Source organism: Vanessa atalanta, chromosome 29 (assembly GCF_905147765.1).
Source record: "Vanessa atalanta chromosome 29, ilVanAtal1.2, whole genome shotgun sequence".
NCBI lineage: Eukaryota > Metazoa > Arthropoda > Insecta > Lepidoptera > Nymphalidae > Vanessa > Vanessa atalanta.
The window spans coordinates 1,781,303-1,800,913 of NC_061899.1; the positions used below are offsets into that span (position 1 = coordinate 1,781,303).

Below are 19,611 nucleotides of genomic sequence, written 5' to 3' on the forward strand. Positions count from 1 at the left end.
ATGTCAACCCTTGTAGATTTTTGTTGTTGTATTTAAATTATATTTTATGTTTTGTTTAATTATCTATAGTTTATTATTTTTTTTAAATTTTTAGTAAAGATATAATTAGGTTAGTATAGTCTTATCTTAAGGTCAATGTTGTTAACATCTGTAATGATTTATTCACCTAGATTTAATACCCTGTATCTACTGCTAAGTGAATGTGCTAGTGATAAGTCGATGGTGTAACTATTTCCAATAAATAAAAATAAATAAATAAATAAAATAAAAGCCTTAATGCTGCATTATGATACTGTTTTTGATTTCTCAATAACGACCACACCGATTTGGTTGATTTAAACTTAATAGATGTGAGAAATAGCGCGCCTTGCAATTTGAACGAGTCGTTAGTCGTGACGTCAAACGGTCAACGGCAACGGCGCTCTCTTATGACGTCATGCACCTATTTACTCCCTTGTGTGTGTGCGTATCCTATACATCGTTGCTATGATATATTTTTATTATATTAACGAAATTTCATATTATTATATTTATTTTATCGTTTTTATTATTAATTGTTTCAATTACTCTTAATGTAATTGTTACAAATCTGTCGTTCCGTAACGTCCGAATGTTTTTGTTAATGTAATATATTTTACTAATTAACAAAATGTATAAAATTTTTAATATATATATTTTTTCCTTTTTTCATGTGCTGTCCACACAGAGCGCAGCTTGAGTAAGTATTACAAATGTATTATTTAAATTCTAATAACATACAAAATACACCATTATTGACACAGGAGCCACTTGAAGGCTACTTCACTTGGAGATAGGGTGAAGGGCAGAAGCACAGGACATAACATCTTAGTTCCCGAGGTTAGTTATTTTTTCTATGGGTAGCACTTACCACAGAAACAAGCATTGGACAATGTGTTATGCAACATTGACAGGAATTATTTGAACATTTAAAGGATATACGTTTCAAAATAGCGTGTCACTGAAAGTCGGGTTTCAATTCACGATGTCAGATACGATGTAAGATCTTGTATGATTATAACTGCTGTTTTTAAACGTATGGAAATGTTTGAAATAATATTATAAATCAATCAAGCACTTTAGCGCTGCATACATAAATGTATTCAAAAAATAATAGTTTATATTAAGCTCTGAAAGTTCTATTGTTGAGTTTTTTTTTCAAATATGGAGCAAAACAAGTCGAACTAAACGGTTTGACAACTCGTTTTTGATTGCCAAGATTTGAAACGACCTGTCTGGGTCTATTTTTTCTGATGAGTTGAACTCTGGAGCCTTTAAGAGTAGAGTGAACAGGTTTTGTTTGGATGAGCGTGTACCACCTTCGTCTTCATCCACACTTTCCTTCAGGTGAGATGGAAGACAAACGCCTATTCCATTCAAAACTCTTTAAATCTACCTAGAAATTCGATCGAGATTTTCGATACAATACTTTCAAGTTGATAAGACTAACGGAAATTTCTGTAAAATTGTTATCAAGTGCAATGTACTATGTGACAGAAAATACAGTATATACAGATATTTTTTTTGTACTATGATATAATGTATAATGACAGAAAATATAGAAAGACCAGTACTTTGATTTTTTTTTTAGTTTTTAAGTCAACGTTAATTTTAAAAAAAACCTATGACGTTTATTTTAACGTCAAAATTTATTCAATAGAACAAATTCTTGAATAAGCAAGCATAGCCCGCTTAGTGAACGGACAGACAAACTGATTATACTTTTGCTCAAAGACATTCTTTACATCGACAATGTGACTCTAAAATGTTCAATAAATAAATATTGGACAACATCACATACATTACTCTGATCCCAATGTAAGTAGCTAAAGCACTTGTGTTATGGAAAATCAGAAGTAACGACGGTACCATAAACACCCAGACCCAAGACAACATAGAAAATGAACTTTTCATACGTCGACTCGGCCGGGAATCGGCACCGGTACCTCGGAGTGGCGTGCCCATGGAAACCGGTGTACACACTACTCGACCACGGAGGTCGTCACTAAAATGTAATGTCCCTTGTGCCTGTAGTTACACTGAAACTCACCCTTCAAACTGAAACACAATAATACTAAGTATTCCTGTTTGGCGGAAGAATATTCCACAAACCGCTACCACGAAGTAAACCTACCAAGATCGCAATAATTACAATATTATTTTCTATAATTAAATTCTAATTGTAATAGAGTTTGCATACACATTGCTCATTTATTGTGGATTTTATTTGTAATGGGATGAACTATCAAATAAGCCGTTAGATGATAAGTGCTTTGGCAATACGCCACCAACCTCGGGAACTGAGAAGTTCACACCCTATCACAACAGTACTTAGAACTGCGATGGACTAATAAATTAACTTGTACCACCAATATTTCCGTGTGACTTTAAAAATACATTTCCAGAACCACATCAACAAGCTCACCACAAGCCAAGTCTCCCGCGAGCAGCAGTGCAGGAGCTGCAGCTGGAGCTTCAACAGCCCAAGGAGAGAGGACACCGACAGCCCATAACAAGCAACTACAGAATGTCAAGGGACAAGACCACCCAACGCATCCTTCCGTAAGTATTAAGTTTTATAGAAATATCTCTTTAAGAAAAATGGAAATTTTTATTCAGCAAACTGGAAATTATCGAACGGAAATTAAATTATTGAAATTATGAAATAATTACATTTTCAATTTAGTATTTTTTTTTAAAGTAGATATTATATAATATACTATACATTATTGGACGACAAAAAGTAAGTATATAAATTTGTTGTATATAATGTGTCGATCTTTGTTGTTAGTTTTAATTTGTTGTTGTAATTTGGAGTAAGTGTTAATTTAGTTTAGTTAATTTCTTGTTGTTGACTGTTGTTGACGTTAAATGGAATTTCTTTTAATTGACTTAATAATTAATAATTAGGATGATTACACAACAAAAATATATTAATAATTATAATATTATTTTCAATTTATCCATTAAAAATAATAATTATTAATTTTTTGTATATGCAATTGTGTAATTATCCTTATATTTAAGTATTTTGGACTTAATAATTATAAAAAATTGAATCAAAAGGTAAAAATATAATATCTGAATGCGTGTAATATAAAATGAATATTTAAATTAAAAAATAAGTCGTACAATACCCGCTGAGTTTCGCCGGTTCTTCTCAGGTCAGGGTACTTTCTTTTCCGAACCGGTGGCTTTTATCTTAGCCTATCAATACGTAAAAGGTTTTCTATTGAATGAACGAATTTTCATTTCAATTTACTGATAAGCAATGTATATAACAGATAACAGCTACGCCGAACTGTCATTGCTATTTATTATGTCTATATAGATGTTAAAATTAAGCTTGGTTTCTGTGCGTATTTCTGGACTCTCCGCATTTGAGCACACTTACTGTATTTAATAATATCCTATCACATTTCGTATTTTATTAACAATTATTAAACCTTTTAGTAAATATTAAAACTATTATGAATTATAAGAATCTGTAAACACTTGAGCTTAGTTTGTTGTGCGTATGGCTTGCCTACCTGTGCCCTTTAAGCACACTTCTGTTGGTTGTTGTTTAATATATTTCTCATATATCACTTTTCGTAATTTTAATTATACTTATTCAAGGTAATATCTTTTTATAATATATTAATTGGAGTAAAAAGTTACATTATACATATATATTTTATTGCCATCTAAAACCTGTGAAATGTGTGCTTGATTTCTGTGCGTGTATCTTGCCTCTGTGCTGGTAAAAAACTTAATGTTAAATGTTATTTAATATTTTAGTTTCAGTTCGTTTTTTTTTTTTAATTATTCCTATAGAAGCTGAAGTTTTTATTTATAAATGTTGTTTTGGGAGTGATTAGACACACAATGTTGTCTTCTTCTTCTGTATTTGAAGTCAATCGTGATAAAAAGAGACAAATAATTGTTTAACTGTACACCCGCTAAACAACTTTTATAAGTAAGGTAATGAAATAAATCAAATATTTTTTATATAAAGTTTTACTTTTAATTAAAAACTTAGATACAAAGTTAATTGTTGTAATGTTTCACATATTTACAGAGATGTTTATTTTTTATTTATTTATTCAAGTAGACCCTCAATATTATAAATAAAATATATGAATAAAATATCCAGGATTTGATTCTGAATGTAATATTAATACTACAATCTTATTTGCGTGTTTTTAAAATAACATTGAAAATTGATATTCCCAAGTATTTAGGCCATAACAGTTTTTAATTAAAACGAGCTTATAAAAGAGCTCACAACTTCGCTCATATGGACATTCTTTATAGAGGATCGGATATATGTATTAAATCTCTACGTACTTTTTTATCCCAGAACAAAAGAAGAGGTTAGAAAATTTTTGATAAACAAAAAAAAAATGTATATAAAAAATCGATTCAAAAATCGCATTCGACTTTTGTTGATTTCGATTTGACGATTAATCGATTTAAATCGACTTGTGCCTCGCACACATACATTTTCCCCCTTTGGGTGTTGGTCTTTTCTAATTAGGGAGGGTGTTAAGTATTGGAAGGAAGACGAATACTAAACGAACAACGATTTAAAAACTTACATTTAAAAGACTCTAATATTAGCATAAAAAAATCGCGAAAAATGTCTTCAAAGCGAAAGAAAACATTATTACTATGTGCTTAGCATTCATTATGAGGTCCAGGATTATTTATTTTTTAACACCTTATACCATGTACAAAAGGGTCGAAATCGTTTGCATTTGAAATGTCACAAGACTTTATTGACTCTCGTGGGACATTTTTGTTTATCTTTATTTAGATTACGTTAACTGTTTAGAATCCAAATTGGTATATTAAATAGTAAAGAAAAGTTACATGCCTGTAAAATGGCAACGGGATCTTACTGTTAGCGAGTTCAAATCCAAAGAAACTCCAAATCCACATCCAATCCAGTGTTCTGAAAAAGTGAAGCTTAACCGCAGATTATGGATTCAAACCCGAGCAAGCATCGTTAAATTTTCATTGTCATGTGCGTGATTTGTTTTTATAACTCATCTGAAAATTCCATCTATCGGACGAAATTCTGCCACGTTTGTATCCAACAACACACATCAAATTCCCGTTGTGACATAAGCTCCAAACTCTCTTCTCAATAAAGAAAACCTATGTCCATTTGTGGGACATTTACTAGCCTCTTTACTTAACAGACTGACTAACAAAGTCCAACGTATTCTATAAACATAGTATCACAATTTCGAGGACAATTCGTTTCGTAATGAAGAGGACAAACAAAAACCTATTTTGCCAAACGTTGTGTTTGTCTTAAAAAATTCTCTGCGAAGATCCTCTTGTTCATCTAGGCCATCTTAATTTACTAACTGACAACATCTCCATTTATTTTCCGAAGAAAATCTATTAATATAGTTTTAAATGCGCGTTCAGTATGATTAATGGACAGGCTTTCTTTACGCTAAATGGGCTTTTTTTGCCCATTTAGCTGTAACAGTAGTCTTGGATCCTGAAAGCATCCCATTCATTAATATAATTCAAACAAATATATTAATTTAAGATTTTAAATTGACATGATTATTTTTATTACTACAAGAATTTAAAATGGGATGTGGTAGGGCTTTGTGCAAGCCCGTCTGGGTAGGTACCACCCACTCATCAGATATTCTACCACCAAATAACAGTACTCTGTATTGATATGTTCCGGTTAGAAGGGTGAGTGAGCCAATGTAACCACAGGTACAAGGGACATAACATCTTTGTTCCCGAGGTTGGTGGCGTATAGGTGATGTAAGTAATGGTTAATATTTCTTACAGCGCCTTTGTCTATGGGCGGTGGTGACCACTCACCATCAGGTGGCCCATATGCTTGTCCACCAACCAATGTGATGAAAAAATAACCTTCGATCTCGTGCACAAGACATTCGCAGACAATGTCGAAATATCGAGCTCCACCAAATAAAAATAAAAAACATGGTAAATATTCCGCTTTAAATATTTGTAGTAATATTCTTGTATTGAGATTTTAAATAGAAAATTCATTAAAATTTAATATTGATCTGCTGACTGATTTTGGCCAAACAGGCTTTTCTCACGAGTACGATAATAAAAAAAAACAATCTTTTCCAACAACGATACCAGTTTGGGTATATATTCCACTAAAGAAAATATGTGTTATAGTTATTTACAAGTAGGTATTTATCTAAGGTACTCAAACTCAAATACCTTTATTCAATATAGAATCGTTACACTTACTTATTGATAGTCAAATTAAACACTACCGCTTCACAAAAGAAAACCCTGACCTGAGAAGAACCAGCGAAAGAAACTCAACGGGTCGTTTTTTTGACAATTTTATTATTTGCATATATTGAATATGAAAAGAAATAGCCAGGAGGCGATCGTTTCTTTGCATAATTCATATACGCCTTTATCAATTCCTCTATCCCGATACCTTACTGATGTTTTCCTTTGTTAAAGGCTGTCACCCAAATATCTAATATATTAAAATGTATTTAACTTTACTTGTATACATTTTATGTGTGTAGATTTTTTCCTATGCTTATGGTACGAGATATCGCTTCTTACCAAATTCAATTATCCTAGATCATCGTTAAGGTTAGGTTTTACCAGACAAACAGACAACGAAGTGATCCTTTAAGGGTTCCTTTTTTCTTTCAGACGCATGGAACCCTAAAAACTAAATAACTTTCATAAACCTAACCTGTATAAAAACCATGATCTCGACATTTGCAGTCTATATAAGTAGAGATTAGACTTACTGTTTCAATACAAAATAAATCATGATAACGTACAAATACCGGCAAGAATGCTAGTAACATTTTTCCGTTCCACAATTCCGGTTCTCTTGTTGAGAAATGAATTATCCTGTCAACGTTGGATGTGAAAAGTAAACTAATAAATTTGGCTTTAGCAAACTGTTCCCAGTGGAATAAGTTTTGCATTTGCGGTAACAGTTGAAATGTCTTGGAATAATTTCATATCCTGCTTTTAATAATAATATTTAGCGTATCGTCATAATTGGACAGCATTTTACAAGAGATATAGGAGTCAGTTCTTACTTTTTTTATGATATATGTAGGAAGACGAGCAAATGTGTCACTTGATGGTAAGTGGTCACCACCGCCCTAGACAATGGCGCTGTGAGAAATATTAACCATTCCTTACATCGCCATAACGCCACTAATCTTGGGAACAAAGATGGATCGGAACAAAGATGATGGAAAAACGAAACACAACAATACTAAGGTGGTACCTACTCAGACGGGCATACACAAAACCGTACCACCAAGCAATTTCACACAGCACTATAAGTGGCCTATTTAAGTCTGTTGTATAATAATTTTCATGAAATATTTTGCAATGTCGTAAATTGTCGTCTCGAATCTTTCTCCAGTATCAAGAGTAAGGACTTCCATTGAAACTTTTGACACATAATTCCAACTCATGGCAGCTCGTTTAAGCTGAAGATAGCAGAAATATAGTTTACTTCGAATATTTCCAAAAACATATTACCTTTTATTAATGGATTTTCCTTTGTTCGAACTCGACTTCGGGTATATTTTTGGCGTTGTCTGAACAATTTTCCTGAATCGATCATTATCTGTGATCCGTCTTTTGTTATTAATAAATTACGATCTTATTTAAAAAATAACAATGATTTTGATTCTTTGTTCCTTTTTGGTTATTACTCAATTTTATTTATAAAAAAAAAAAAAAACTAGACGTGTCTTGGGATAACGATGACATTTTAATTAAAATCTCTTATGAATTAAAATAATAACAAAAGTACGTTTCAATTATCTGTACTAATGTCATAAAGGCGTAAGTAACTCTGTCTGTAGACGAAAGAAACACTTTAACAGCAAAAACCACTGAACCGTATTTACTAAAATTTGGCATGAAGAAAGTCTGAACCTCAAGGAAAGACATAAGCTACTTTTTTATATAACAACTGACGACCAACCCCTAAAAACGCGAGCAAAACCGCGCATGACAACTAGTATTATATAAAACCATTTGAAATAGATAGATAAAGAGCAGCAGTTCATTCTACTGTAAATCTCGTTAAAGAACTTCATTCCAAAAATGGTTACATTTACACTTTGTCAAGTTTTATAAAACATATAGTTTTTATATATCAAAACCTTATTCCAAAAAATACACAAATATACATTTTAATAAGAGCCGAGATGGCCCAGTGGTTAGAACGCGTGCATCTTAACCGATGATTTCGGGTTCAAACCCAGGCAGGCACCACTGAAATTTCATATGCTTAATTTGTATTTATAATTCATCTCGTGCTCGGCGGTGAAGGAAAACATCGTGAGGAAACCTGCATGTGTTTAGCTTCAACGAAATTCTGCCACATGTGTATTCCGCCAACCCGCATTGGAGCAGCGTGGTGGAATATGCTTCAAACCTTCTCCTCAAATGGAGAGGAGACCTTTATCCCAGCAGTGGGACATTTTACGGGCTGCTAATGCTAAAAAAAATACATTTTAATATGACACTGCCATACAAGGCACAGCCTTAACCAAGGGAACCAGTTCAGTATTCTGCATAGGAATACCTAATGGAATTATAGGGGTACCAAAAGGATTTTTCGAAATATTTCCACTAAAATCTTGAAATTCGTAATATTCACCTAGACAAGGTGGAAATCCTGGATGAGATTTTATAAGAAAGTTTTCGGTTTCTTAAGCTTCTGCTTATGAGTAAAAGACAGCTGGTACAGCCATTTTAAAAAGGGATTACATGAGTTTGAAATTGGGTATGAAAAATTGTAAAGTAATTCGTCGTTTCGTCGATGTTAAAATAATGAAACTCGGTGTTTTGGCAACTTTTCAAGAATAAAGGACAGCTGTCACGATGTTTTTGAAAACTCATCTAAGTACGTGAAATAGGGGATGAAAGTTAGTTTGGAAATACTTAATATTCGAAGTAAAAAAATTGGCAATCGATGTTTGAGGATGTGTTTATGAGTTAAAGTAAGTCATTACAGCGGTTTTTAATACCGATCCCACAAGGCTAAATATAGGATAAGAGCAAGGTGACAAAAAACTCTAATACTTAAGAAACTTCGTCGAGTTCATGTATAAAGGATAGTGGAATATCGGTCATACGGATAGTAAAAAAAACGCTTTCAGAAAACTGTAAATCCCTCTTGAAATGTATACCTCAAAGACCTTTTAACGCTTTTAGAATGCTGAATTATTTATGCGGAACCCGTCCACCGTTATAAATGAGCAGATATCGGAACTGAAATAAATCGATTGCTTGAATATCGCAAGAAAGGCGTGTCATTCGTTTAACTGTTTCGTCGAATCGAATTATTCTGTTCACTCGACTGCCTTTTTATACTACCCGGAGAAACAATACAGAGCAACTTATTTAATCGGCCTTTGTAGGTTATATATAACTTGGTGTTAGGGCTTTGTGCTAGCCCGTCTGTATAGGTACAACCCACTCATCAGATATTCTACCGCTCAACAGCAGTACCCAGTATTATTGTATTCCTGTTTGAAGAGTGAGTGAGCCAGTGTAACTACAAGCACAAGGGACATAACATCTTAATTCCCAAGGTTGATGGCGTATGTAAGAAATGGTTAATACTAGTTTCATTCCGCGGCTTCGCTTGCTATTGAGGAGGGGGGGGGGGGTTGTTAGGTACCCTTTTTCCTGTGTGTCTTTTGTTTGTGCGAAATTTCATAATACCCGATTGAAATAAAGTAGCTTTCGCTGTATAATGTTGTGTATTAAATAACAGAAACAATACAATAAATTAATAACGAGAATTTATAATCCCTTGTGAATTAAAACAAATACAAAAGAAGACAAGTTCAAAAAATTACAAATAAATCGTTTTTAATTGAAAGAGACAAATAGAAAGAGAGAGAGAGACGGAAAGGTCGGTTGGAGTTCGGATAATTTTTCCTAACGTGACAATTTCTGCCAGCTTACTATGCTATAAGTCGCGCAAAAGAACTTCGTTCCAGAGTCACTTTCATATTTATAATAAAAGTTAGGATAACTTCACTTTTTTAGTCAGATTAGTACACAATTCTTATCCAATTGCCTTGTATTGCATTCCAATGGCAGAAGTAGCAAAAATTAACAAACCTTAGATTTACATCTAAGCTGATACTTTCTGCTACAAATATTTCTAGATCAATATTCCAATACTTATATTCTATTCTAACCACAAGATGAGAAAACCCAAATAAGCAAAATTTTACAGCGAATTGACGCGGTATCATTGGTCGAGAGCTTGAATAGTCTATTATATTAATTATGGACTTGCGAAAAAAAATATTTTTGAACGTCAACGAAGCTGTCGGACCTTTGGAAGTAAAGTTAAACTGGTTTGTACAATAGTTGAAGAATTGTCAGTAGTGTACAAAATAGCTGAAGTGTGGCAAAACGTGTGGCATACATAAACCTAAAGAAGAAATATATAAAAATATAATAAATATACACTTTTATTGTAGTTCCGATAACAACTTCTCGAATCCATAATGAATACCATAGATTATTCTAGATCTTTATCAATAATATCATTTTAATTCAAGGTCAAAATATTTTAACAATCTTAACTCCTCCTGCCAGAGAAATGGTCACAAATATACATTAAATAAAGAAAAGAGACATTAGTAACAAATGCATAATGCTTTTTACGTGTTAGAACGAGACGGATATATTCATTTAGTCCGTTAAATTTTCCGTAACTTCGCATTAAATGCGACTTGGTTAATGTTAATTAACTCATATACCTTTGACCTTTGTGTTTCTAGTGTATATTTTCGTGGAATTTCGCCCTCGTTACGTATAAAGTTAATGTTCTATTTGTTCAACAGTAAAGTATGCTCAGTAAAACGAAGTTGAATTGAATTATATATTATGAAGGCTTTGATTATAAAGTCTAGACAAAGCGGAAAATGCATCGAAAAATAGTGGCAAACAGCTGACCATTAATACACGCACACTAGTAAAAAAGTATGACGTTTGGCGAGTGTCAACGTAGCTGTCACGCACACCAATATAACAAAGTTGACTTGTTTGTTTTTTTTTTTTAGTGCGACACTCAATGTAAGTATGTCAATGATCCAATTTTGAATCTATACTAATAAATGAGTATAGAAAAAACTAGCTCTGTCTGTCCGTTGCTATTTCATGGCAAAATTACTGAACCGAACTTGATGAAAATTTGTATAAACTAAGCTTAAACTCCATGGAAGGTCGAGCACGAGATGAATTATAAACACAAATTAAGCACATGAAAATTCAGTGGTGCCTGCCTGGGTTTGAACCCGAAATCATCGGTTAAGATGCAAGCGTTCTATTAAGCACGGGCGTACGGTTTCTTTAAAGGCTTATTAAAGAGCCGAGATGTTTATGCGTCAAAAATAAAATATTACTTAAATTCTAAACGGCTGAACCTATTTTGATGTGACTTTTTTGTCTTTGTATGGTTATGATTGAACCCAGTGAGTGGCCATACAATGACGTCACAGATTTTTAAAAAGTATACATATATCTAATGAAATTTTTAATTCTTAAAGATATGGAAGCGTTGTACTTTGTCATACTCTGTAATTACAATGGCGGAAGTGAGTAACTACTGAGTTTCTTGCCGGTTCTTCGCGGTAGAATCGACTTTAAATTTAATTCTAGAATAGAAAACATGTTGTATTCCATTTTGATTTTCCGTATTTAAAGTACGAAGTCGGAACGGGAATCTAGTATAAGATTTTTATATTTTTGCGTTAAGAAATGACAAAGGTTTCATAAATTCATCCTACGAAAAAATTATGAAATAATTATCTGTCACTCCGTCACTCAACAATAAAGTTCAATTCATTCGGTCTTAAACAAAAAAAAAAAAATCTCTTAAAAGTTTTCCATTACAACGAACCATAATGGAATGATACGCTCAACATTTTCGTTCAAGTTTTTACCGCTCCCGACCTTTAGGATGAAATAAACCAGACTTAAAGAGAAATTGACATTAATATTGACCTTTTATTTGGAACATAGAAACCAATTGAATTCGTATAAATAATTATTTATGAGTTACTAACAATGGATGGCCCAATAGATATGATATGACATTTAACTAAATTAAGAGTTCAAATCTGGCAAGCACTACTAAAGTTTTTTTTTTTTAAATAATAGGCTGACACGCAAAACATCGGATGTTAAGTGATCAGCACTGATGATACATCGTGATGAAAAACAGCACTGATGTGATTCTGTACATTAGTGTTAGAAATATTAATAATTCCTTTCTTGTGTGTTATATACATGATTTTTTTTCTTTTTTTATGGTATACTAGCGACTCCGCCCTGGATTCGCACGGGTGCAATGCTGATACTAAATATACTTGTCTTACAACGTTCACAGTTTTTTTTTTAGACAATACAAACCGCTATGTCCCGGCGTTCTAAAGCTGTAGTATCTTCGAAAATATTTATTTAAATTAAATGCTGTAAAAGGCCATAATGATCTATATTAAATGTACAATGTATTTAAGGTTCTTAATTGGATAAGGATTAATTCTGTATTGCTTAAAATCGCTTCAAAAATAAGCCCTTATTTCTCGTAAAAATTAAAGGATAAAAAATGGTTGTTGTGGGCTATCCCTAAGAGATAGACTTTTTTAAGGTGTACAATACTGTAGTACATTCTTTTGATCTATCTTGTAGGGTTCAGCCAGCGTTTGCAATGTAAACGCAAAACATGTGTTTATTTACGACATCACATTAGAAACCTCTAAAATTATCAGTATTTCTCTACTATATTGTACATGTATTATATATTTAAACCTTTCTCTTGAATCAATCTATCTATTAAAAACAAACCGCATCAAAATCCGTTGTGTAATTTCAAAGATCTAAGAATACACAGGGAAAGACAGCGGTAAGCGACTTTGTTTTATACTATGCAATGATGATGTTAACCGACGAGCATATGGATCTGATGGTAAATGGTCACCACCACCCATAGACAATGGCTCTGTTAGAAATATTAACCATTCCTTACATCTCCAATGCGCCAACAACCTTGGGAACTAAGATGTCATGTCCCTCGTGCCTGTAGTTACACTGGCTCACACACCCTTCTAACCGGTAACAATACTAAGGTATTATAGTTTCGTTTTATATCTTCTCTTATCGCAAAGAACCCACAAACAAAGAAGCATTTGGTGGTCTTTGTGAAATCCCATCTGGGTAGGGACCACCCACTCATCAGATATTCTACCGCCAAACAACAGTACTTAGTATTGTTGTGTTCCGGTTTGCACGGGCTGATGAGTCTATGAGCGGTGGTGACCTATTACCATCAGCTCCCATATGCTCGTCCGCCAACATATACCATAAAAATGAAAAAAAAAATCATCTATATAACACACACACACACACACAACGTACGTAACGGATTAGATAATCTATTTAAAAAGGTAAGAATCGATCTTTCTGGAACAGAATTAAACTGTTATTCTTATGAATGTACGAAGTTCCATTTATGTAATTAAATTATTTTTATTTTCCACTAATTAATTATAAACGTCGATCCCATTAGTTTTAATCCTTTATATTACTTTAATCACCATCATCTGTGAATAGCATAAAATAAAGTCCCTTAGCGCCGTGTGTACGCTTAGATCTTAACTACGCAACGAATTTCAATACGATATACATCAACAAACAGAGCAATTCCAGTTAGGTTTATATGTATGCATATTACAGTAGAGAAAAGCCGAGAATTTCAACTTTCCTAGCCGGAAAAACAAAACAAGTATTTTTATTTTTTGTTTGTTTTTCAAGCTAAAATTTAAACATACTCATAAACTATCTACCCATGTAAGGATATGTAACTAATGACCATATAAATACTAAAAATATTTACGTCATAATTTGACGTTCTCAAATTAAAAATATACATTGTAAGGAGTTTTCATGCATCGCCGTTAATCACCCGACGAAAAATAACTCAGAAGTAAGGTGACATTTGTCTCAGCCTCGGTGGTATGGACGATGGTGATGATAAGTGTTAGTCGTGATTAAGGTCACGTACGCCATTTTGATTTGACTTGATGTTATTTCGTTATTGAAGTTTGCAATACTGCAAACAGTATTTACGATATTCTTTGTGTGTTAACTCTTCTGGTTGTTAAAAATATTTATATATTGATAAAAGCGCCAAGTGTTCAGTCAGCCGCGTAACCCCTTCACATCCATTAGGTATTTATAATCTATTACTAGCATCGTGTTACCGTGTATATCTTTATATATTTGCTCGATAATGATCCTTTATTAAAACTCAGTAAAACTCACACGCACTGAGACTGTTAGTTAAGTAATTTAGACGAAAAAATATCACAAGCTTAATAGTTACAGAAATTGAAAGGCGGCAATTGGAATAAGAACTAAATTACATTTTTACATTAACAGTCTGTAAATTTCCCACTGCTAGGCTAAGACCTCCTCTCCCTCTGAGGAGAAGCATATTCCACCACGCTGCTCCAGTGCAGGTTGGAGGAATACACATGTGGCAGAATTTCGTTGAAATACACATGAAGGTTTCCTCACGATGTTTTCCTTCACCGCCGAACACGAGAAAAATTATAAACACGAATAAAGCACATGAAAACTCAGTTGTGCTTGCCTGGGTTTGAACCCGAAATTATCGGTTACGATGCACGCGTTCTAACCACTGGACCATCTCGGCTCGAAGAACTATATGTACTTTCTTATATACTAACAGCATTCTCAATTATTAGCAATTACGTCTCGCTCTTAAAATTGTGTCTTTATATATAAAAGCGAAATAAAACTCATTGATTAAAATAAAACTAGTTTTTAACGGATTTAATCGCGTTTATTAATTATTTTAACATCCCGACGTTTCGAGCACTTTGCAGTGTTCGTGGTCACGGGCAGACTAGTTTTATTTCAATGTGTAATAATCGCGAAAATCTAAGACAACATTACTCATTGATTAATTACGAATACTCAGAAACTATAGAACCTACAAACTTGAAATTTGGTAAGTTCTTTATATGATGTAGACACACGCTAAGAACGGATTTTACGAAACTCGGCTGAGAGGGGGGTTGGTAGTTTGTGTTTTAATAAATTTCGTGCGGCTAAAGCCGCAGGTTCAGCTAGTGATATTATAAATGCGAAAGCAATTCTGTCTGTTACCTCTTCGCGCTTAAACCGCTGAACCTGATTTAGATTAAATTTGCTGTGGAGATAGTTTGAATCCAAAGTAAGAACTAGGCTTTTTTTAATTTACTCCTTGAGGGGGTAAAATGTGGGATGACAGTGTGTGCTATAGCTACAGTTTTATAATTTTTGCAGGTAAAGCCGCAGGTTTAACTAGTATGTTATAATATTCAATTTCGTGTCAACGGCTTCCCGATGAAGTGATATTCGTTAAGTTATCATCTTAACTTTCAATTTATCGACATACCAACTAAGTTTAAACGAGATTTAATCAATCCATATTATCTTATACGAGCAAATATTATACCAAGAACTCCAAGGAAGTTTAATATAAGTTTATGACATCTGAGTTTATAAGGTTTCCTTTGAAGTGTATCGCGTATTAAGTGTATCAAGGAGATCTTAGTAGTGGAGTGAGGGAGTTAGTTAAATTTTAAATGCATGGTCCTATACATGATCCACTATTAAGTCCTGGGCACCAGCGAGTCCCACATATCCCCACTTCATATGGGAGAAACGCTTAACGCATATTTCTACGACTAGTGAGAAAAAAAAGAAGGGGAAATGGGCCAACTGATGGTAATTTGTCAACACTTCCCATTGTCAACGCTGTAAATATTAACCATTGATACTCACCATGAGAACGAAACATCGCTCATGCGAAAAAAAACTTTAAATTCGCAAATAATTAATCGCTCTTCCTTCCGCTTCCGCCGGCACTATGCGCACGGTTTGATTTAAGTCGCACTGGATCGGAGACAGCGTTAACAGTGTAATTAATTGATAGACTAAAATCACAAAGTTTCCAATTAATAAAACGACACAAACTTTAACGATTATATTAAACGGGCAGCTGTGACCGCGAACGCTTTCAAAAGGAAGTTTAACGAAAACATACGATTAATTAACTATTCTGTAGGGGATATAATAATATCTTGTATATTTATTGAATAAAAATTACCGCCCGACCGAAGTGATGAACTTAAGCTGTCTGAAATACGGCAAACCGTGCGCGTTGGAGTGAGAAAGGAGGAGCGGTAACGAAAATGCTAAGAGAAAGAGAAGCCAGACAGACTGGCGCCGTAACGCGTTACGTAACGAAGCGGTTTACCCTCCCATTAGAAGTTATCGCTTCAAAAAAGTTTAACTACCAGATCTAATCAAATCCACCCATAACAACACACAGTTATATATGCCGTTTATGAGGAGTTATGTTATTTATATAAACGTAAAGAAGGAAATATATAAAGATCGATTATATACTTATTTATGTAGTTATATTATTATACAACCGAATATTTACTGATATTTTAGGTACAACTCAAAGTTTTTTTTTTTATGCAAAAGGTTGGCGGATAAATTGGCGCTGTTGGAAATATTAACCATTCCTTACATCGCCAATGCGCCACCAACTTTGGGAACTAGGATATTATGTCCATTGTGTTTGTAGTTACACTGATTTTCTCACCCTTCGAACCGGAACACAATAATACCAAGTATTACAGTTGGGTGAGAGAACACTTGATGAACGAGTGGTACCCAGATGGAAAGAAACCATAAAAAAAGTAAAAATTATAGATCAGGCTCGAAGGACCAAAATCTCTACGACAACCACGATCATTTTATGAGTATCGAGTTAAATGTACATTAAAACAACTCTCATTTTTATAAAATTAAAAACATCACCATCGAAAAATAATATTTGTACTGATATTTGAATATCAGTAAAAATATTCAACATTCAAGAATAAATTAATTCTATCGATTTAAAACCCGAAATTCGTTCACGTCACGTTGTCAATAAATTATTCATTTAATAAATTTACAAAAGCACTTTGTTCCTGATGTTCGAGTGTTGTTCGACCTAGATACATCACTATTACCAAAACGTACTTAATAACAGTTCGACATACGTTTAACAGGTTCTTAACTCAATATTAAGGTTACATCGTTCGAAGAAAGAATATAGAGAAAAATAAGATTTAAGTAATCATCCATCATGACTACTAATTATCTACGTAACTTGATTGACGGCAAAGCAAAACTTGTCAAATTGTAGGATCTACATTACGAATCGGTAGCTTTTGATAAAATTTAATATTGCAAAATCACAACAAAACATTTGTAAAGAGGGCATATTATTCGATACAAGATTATATAGATGACAAAAAAAGCGTGGAGTTAATCCATGTTGACTTCCAGGCTAAGGCATAATTGTATTTAACTAACATGACTGTATTTTTAGACGTTGAAAAAGAGTAACTACTGAGTTTCTTGTCGGTTCTTCTCGGTAGAATCTTCATTCCGAATCGGTGGTAGCTTTACTTAAAATAGTTTGTTAAATGACGATTCAAAAGTGCTTGTAAAAGCCTACTTGAATAAAGTATATTTTGATTCTACAAAGCTGCTCCGATACCAATTTGTGGGTTCGTATGTGGCATCATTTCATCCAACACAAGAAGGTTCCTCACGATATTATCCAGACGAGATTAATTTTAAACACAGATTAAACAGTATGAAAATGTAGCAGTACTTTTTATACTGTAGATATTCGTACTAGCTAATGAACCACACCTGATTTTAAATACTGGCCATAAGCATTGTCCCTGTAAAAAATATCAACTATTCCATAAATCGGCAATGAACCTATTCGAGAACTAAGACGTTATGTCCCTTTAGTTCTACTGGCTCACTGACCCTTCAACCCGAAACACAACAAGGCAAATTATTGCTGTTTAGCGGTAAAACCGGTGAATGGGTACCTACCCAGACTGTTGCATAAGGCCCTACAGCCAAAACTTTGACAAGTTTTCATATATTTTTATTTATTAGTATAACTCTGAACAAAACCATTAAATAGCATTGGTTAGAAAACACTTTGACATTTATTGCCAAATGCATATCAAATCTTTCGGTATCTCTCGGAGATTTCCCTCGCGTCTTACCAACTTTAATATTATTGTCAAACGACAATAATAAATATTTATTACGGACATTGAGTACCTACATCGTAAGCTATCGTAAATTCAATAACTCTTTATTTCATAATATAGATTTTTTTTTTTTTTTTTTCAATTTGGTCAGAGTCCTCTGTGTCAAGTTTTGAGATATTCTCGCGTCTTTGTATTAATCATAGAGCTAGGGTAATTTTAAAGTTCTAATTTAATGAAAATATTTTACAAGCAAATTTATAAATAGTTATGAATTTTACTTTGGTAGAGATTTTGTGATTGCCAGTCTAGGTAGGTTATCATCATCACATATTCTACCTCTAAACTGCAAACTTAGTATAATTGACTTGACTTTATACGTGGTCGAGAAGTGTGTAGATCGGTTTTCCCGGGTTCGATTCCCGGCCGAGTCAATGTAGAAAAAGTTCATTAGTTATCTACGTTGTCTTGAGTAGGGGTGTATGTGATACCGTCGTTACTTCTGATTTTCTATAACACAAGTGCTTTAGCTACTTATATCAGAGTAATGTATGTGTTGTCCAATATTTATTTATAATTGTGTATCGATTTGAAGGGTGAGTGATCCAGTGTAGTTACAAGTAAAAGGGACATAAATTTATGGTACTTTGGAGACGTATTTTCATATATTAAGCGGTTTGGAGCTCTTATGTTCAACCCATTTGTCAGTCTGCCTAACTATTTTCGATAAGAAGTCATTTGTTTTCTATTAATCTATTACAATCGATTGTAAATAAAGTTTTATTGACAATTTAGAGCACGATAAGATCCAAGCGTGCTGAGCAATCACCGTTTTATTTTCGAAAGGAAGCTAGTGGACAATCATTCTAGAAAAGATTTATCGCTTTGACAATCTTTGTTAATAATCAAGCTTGTCTGCGTAGGTACCGGCTCATTATACCGCCAAACAGCAATATATAGAATTTTATGTCCCGGTTTGAAAGGTGAGTGATCCAACGTGACATTTGTGGTGACACGTTGGTTACGTAAGAAATTATAACAATTTCCAATGTCAATGGGCAGTGGTAACCACTTACCATCAAAATAGATTTTAATATTATATTTATGCAAAATTTCGATCATACAAACCAAGCCCCAGTCGGAAACATTTCTAATATTCACGCAAACTGATTTGAGCATTCCTTATTTACATAATTGCTCACTCATCCCCCCCCCCCCTTACCCCTCTACTTCATTCCAATTACTCACGCAAACTGAGATTATATTAAATTATTCATTCCTTTCCTCGTGTTATCTACATAGAATATATTCTAGAGGAAAATAGTGATGCACTTTCTAAGCTTGCTGTGGAAACCAATAAGATTGGAAAAAACATAAAATTAAGTCACTTTCCCGATGTACGGTTACATCTTTTAAACTACGC

The 19,611-nt window shown here is 33.4% G+C and overlaps 1 protein-coding gene across 2 annotated transcripts in view; it reads left to right on the forward strand.

The window, feature by feature from the left end:
* LOC125075001 (synaptotagmin-7) overlaps nucleotides 1-19,611 on the forward strand; it is a 322,472-nt gene that overhangs the window by 274,397 nt on the left and 28,464 nt on the right. For both annotated transcript variants that reach the window (XM_047686531.1, XM_047686532.1), the window contains exons 3-4: nucleotides 707-718; nucleotides 2,424-2,580. In XM_047686531.1, coding sequence (XP_047542487.1) covers nucleotides 707-718; nucleotides 2,424-2,580 — 169 coding nt within the window. The remainder of the gene's footprint in view (nucleotides 1-706; nucleotides 719-2,423; nucleotides 2,581-19,611) is intronic.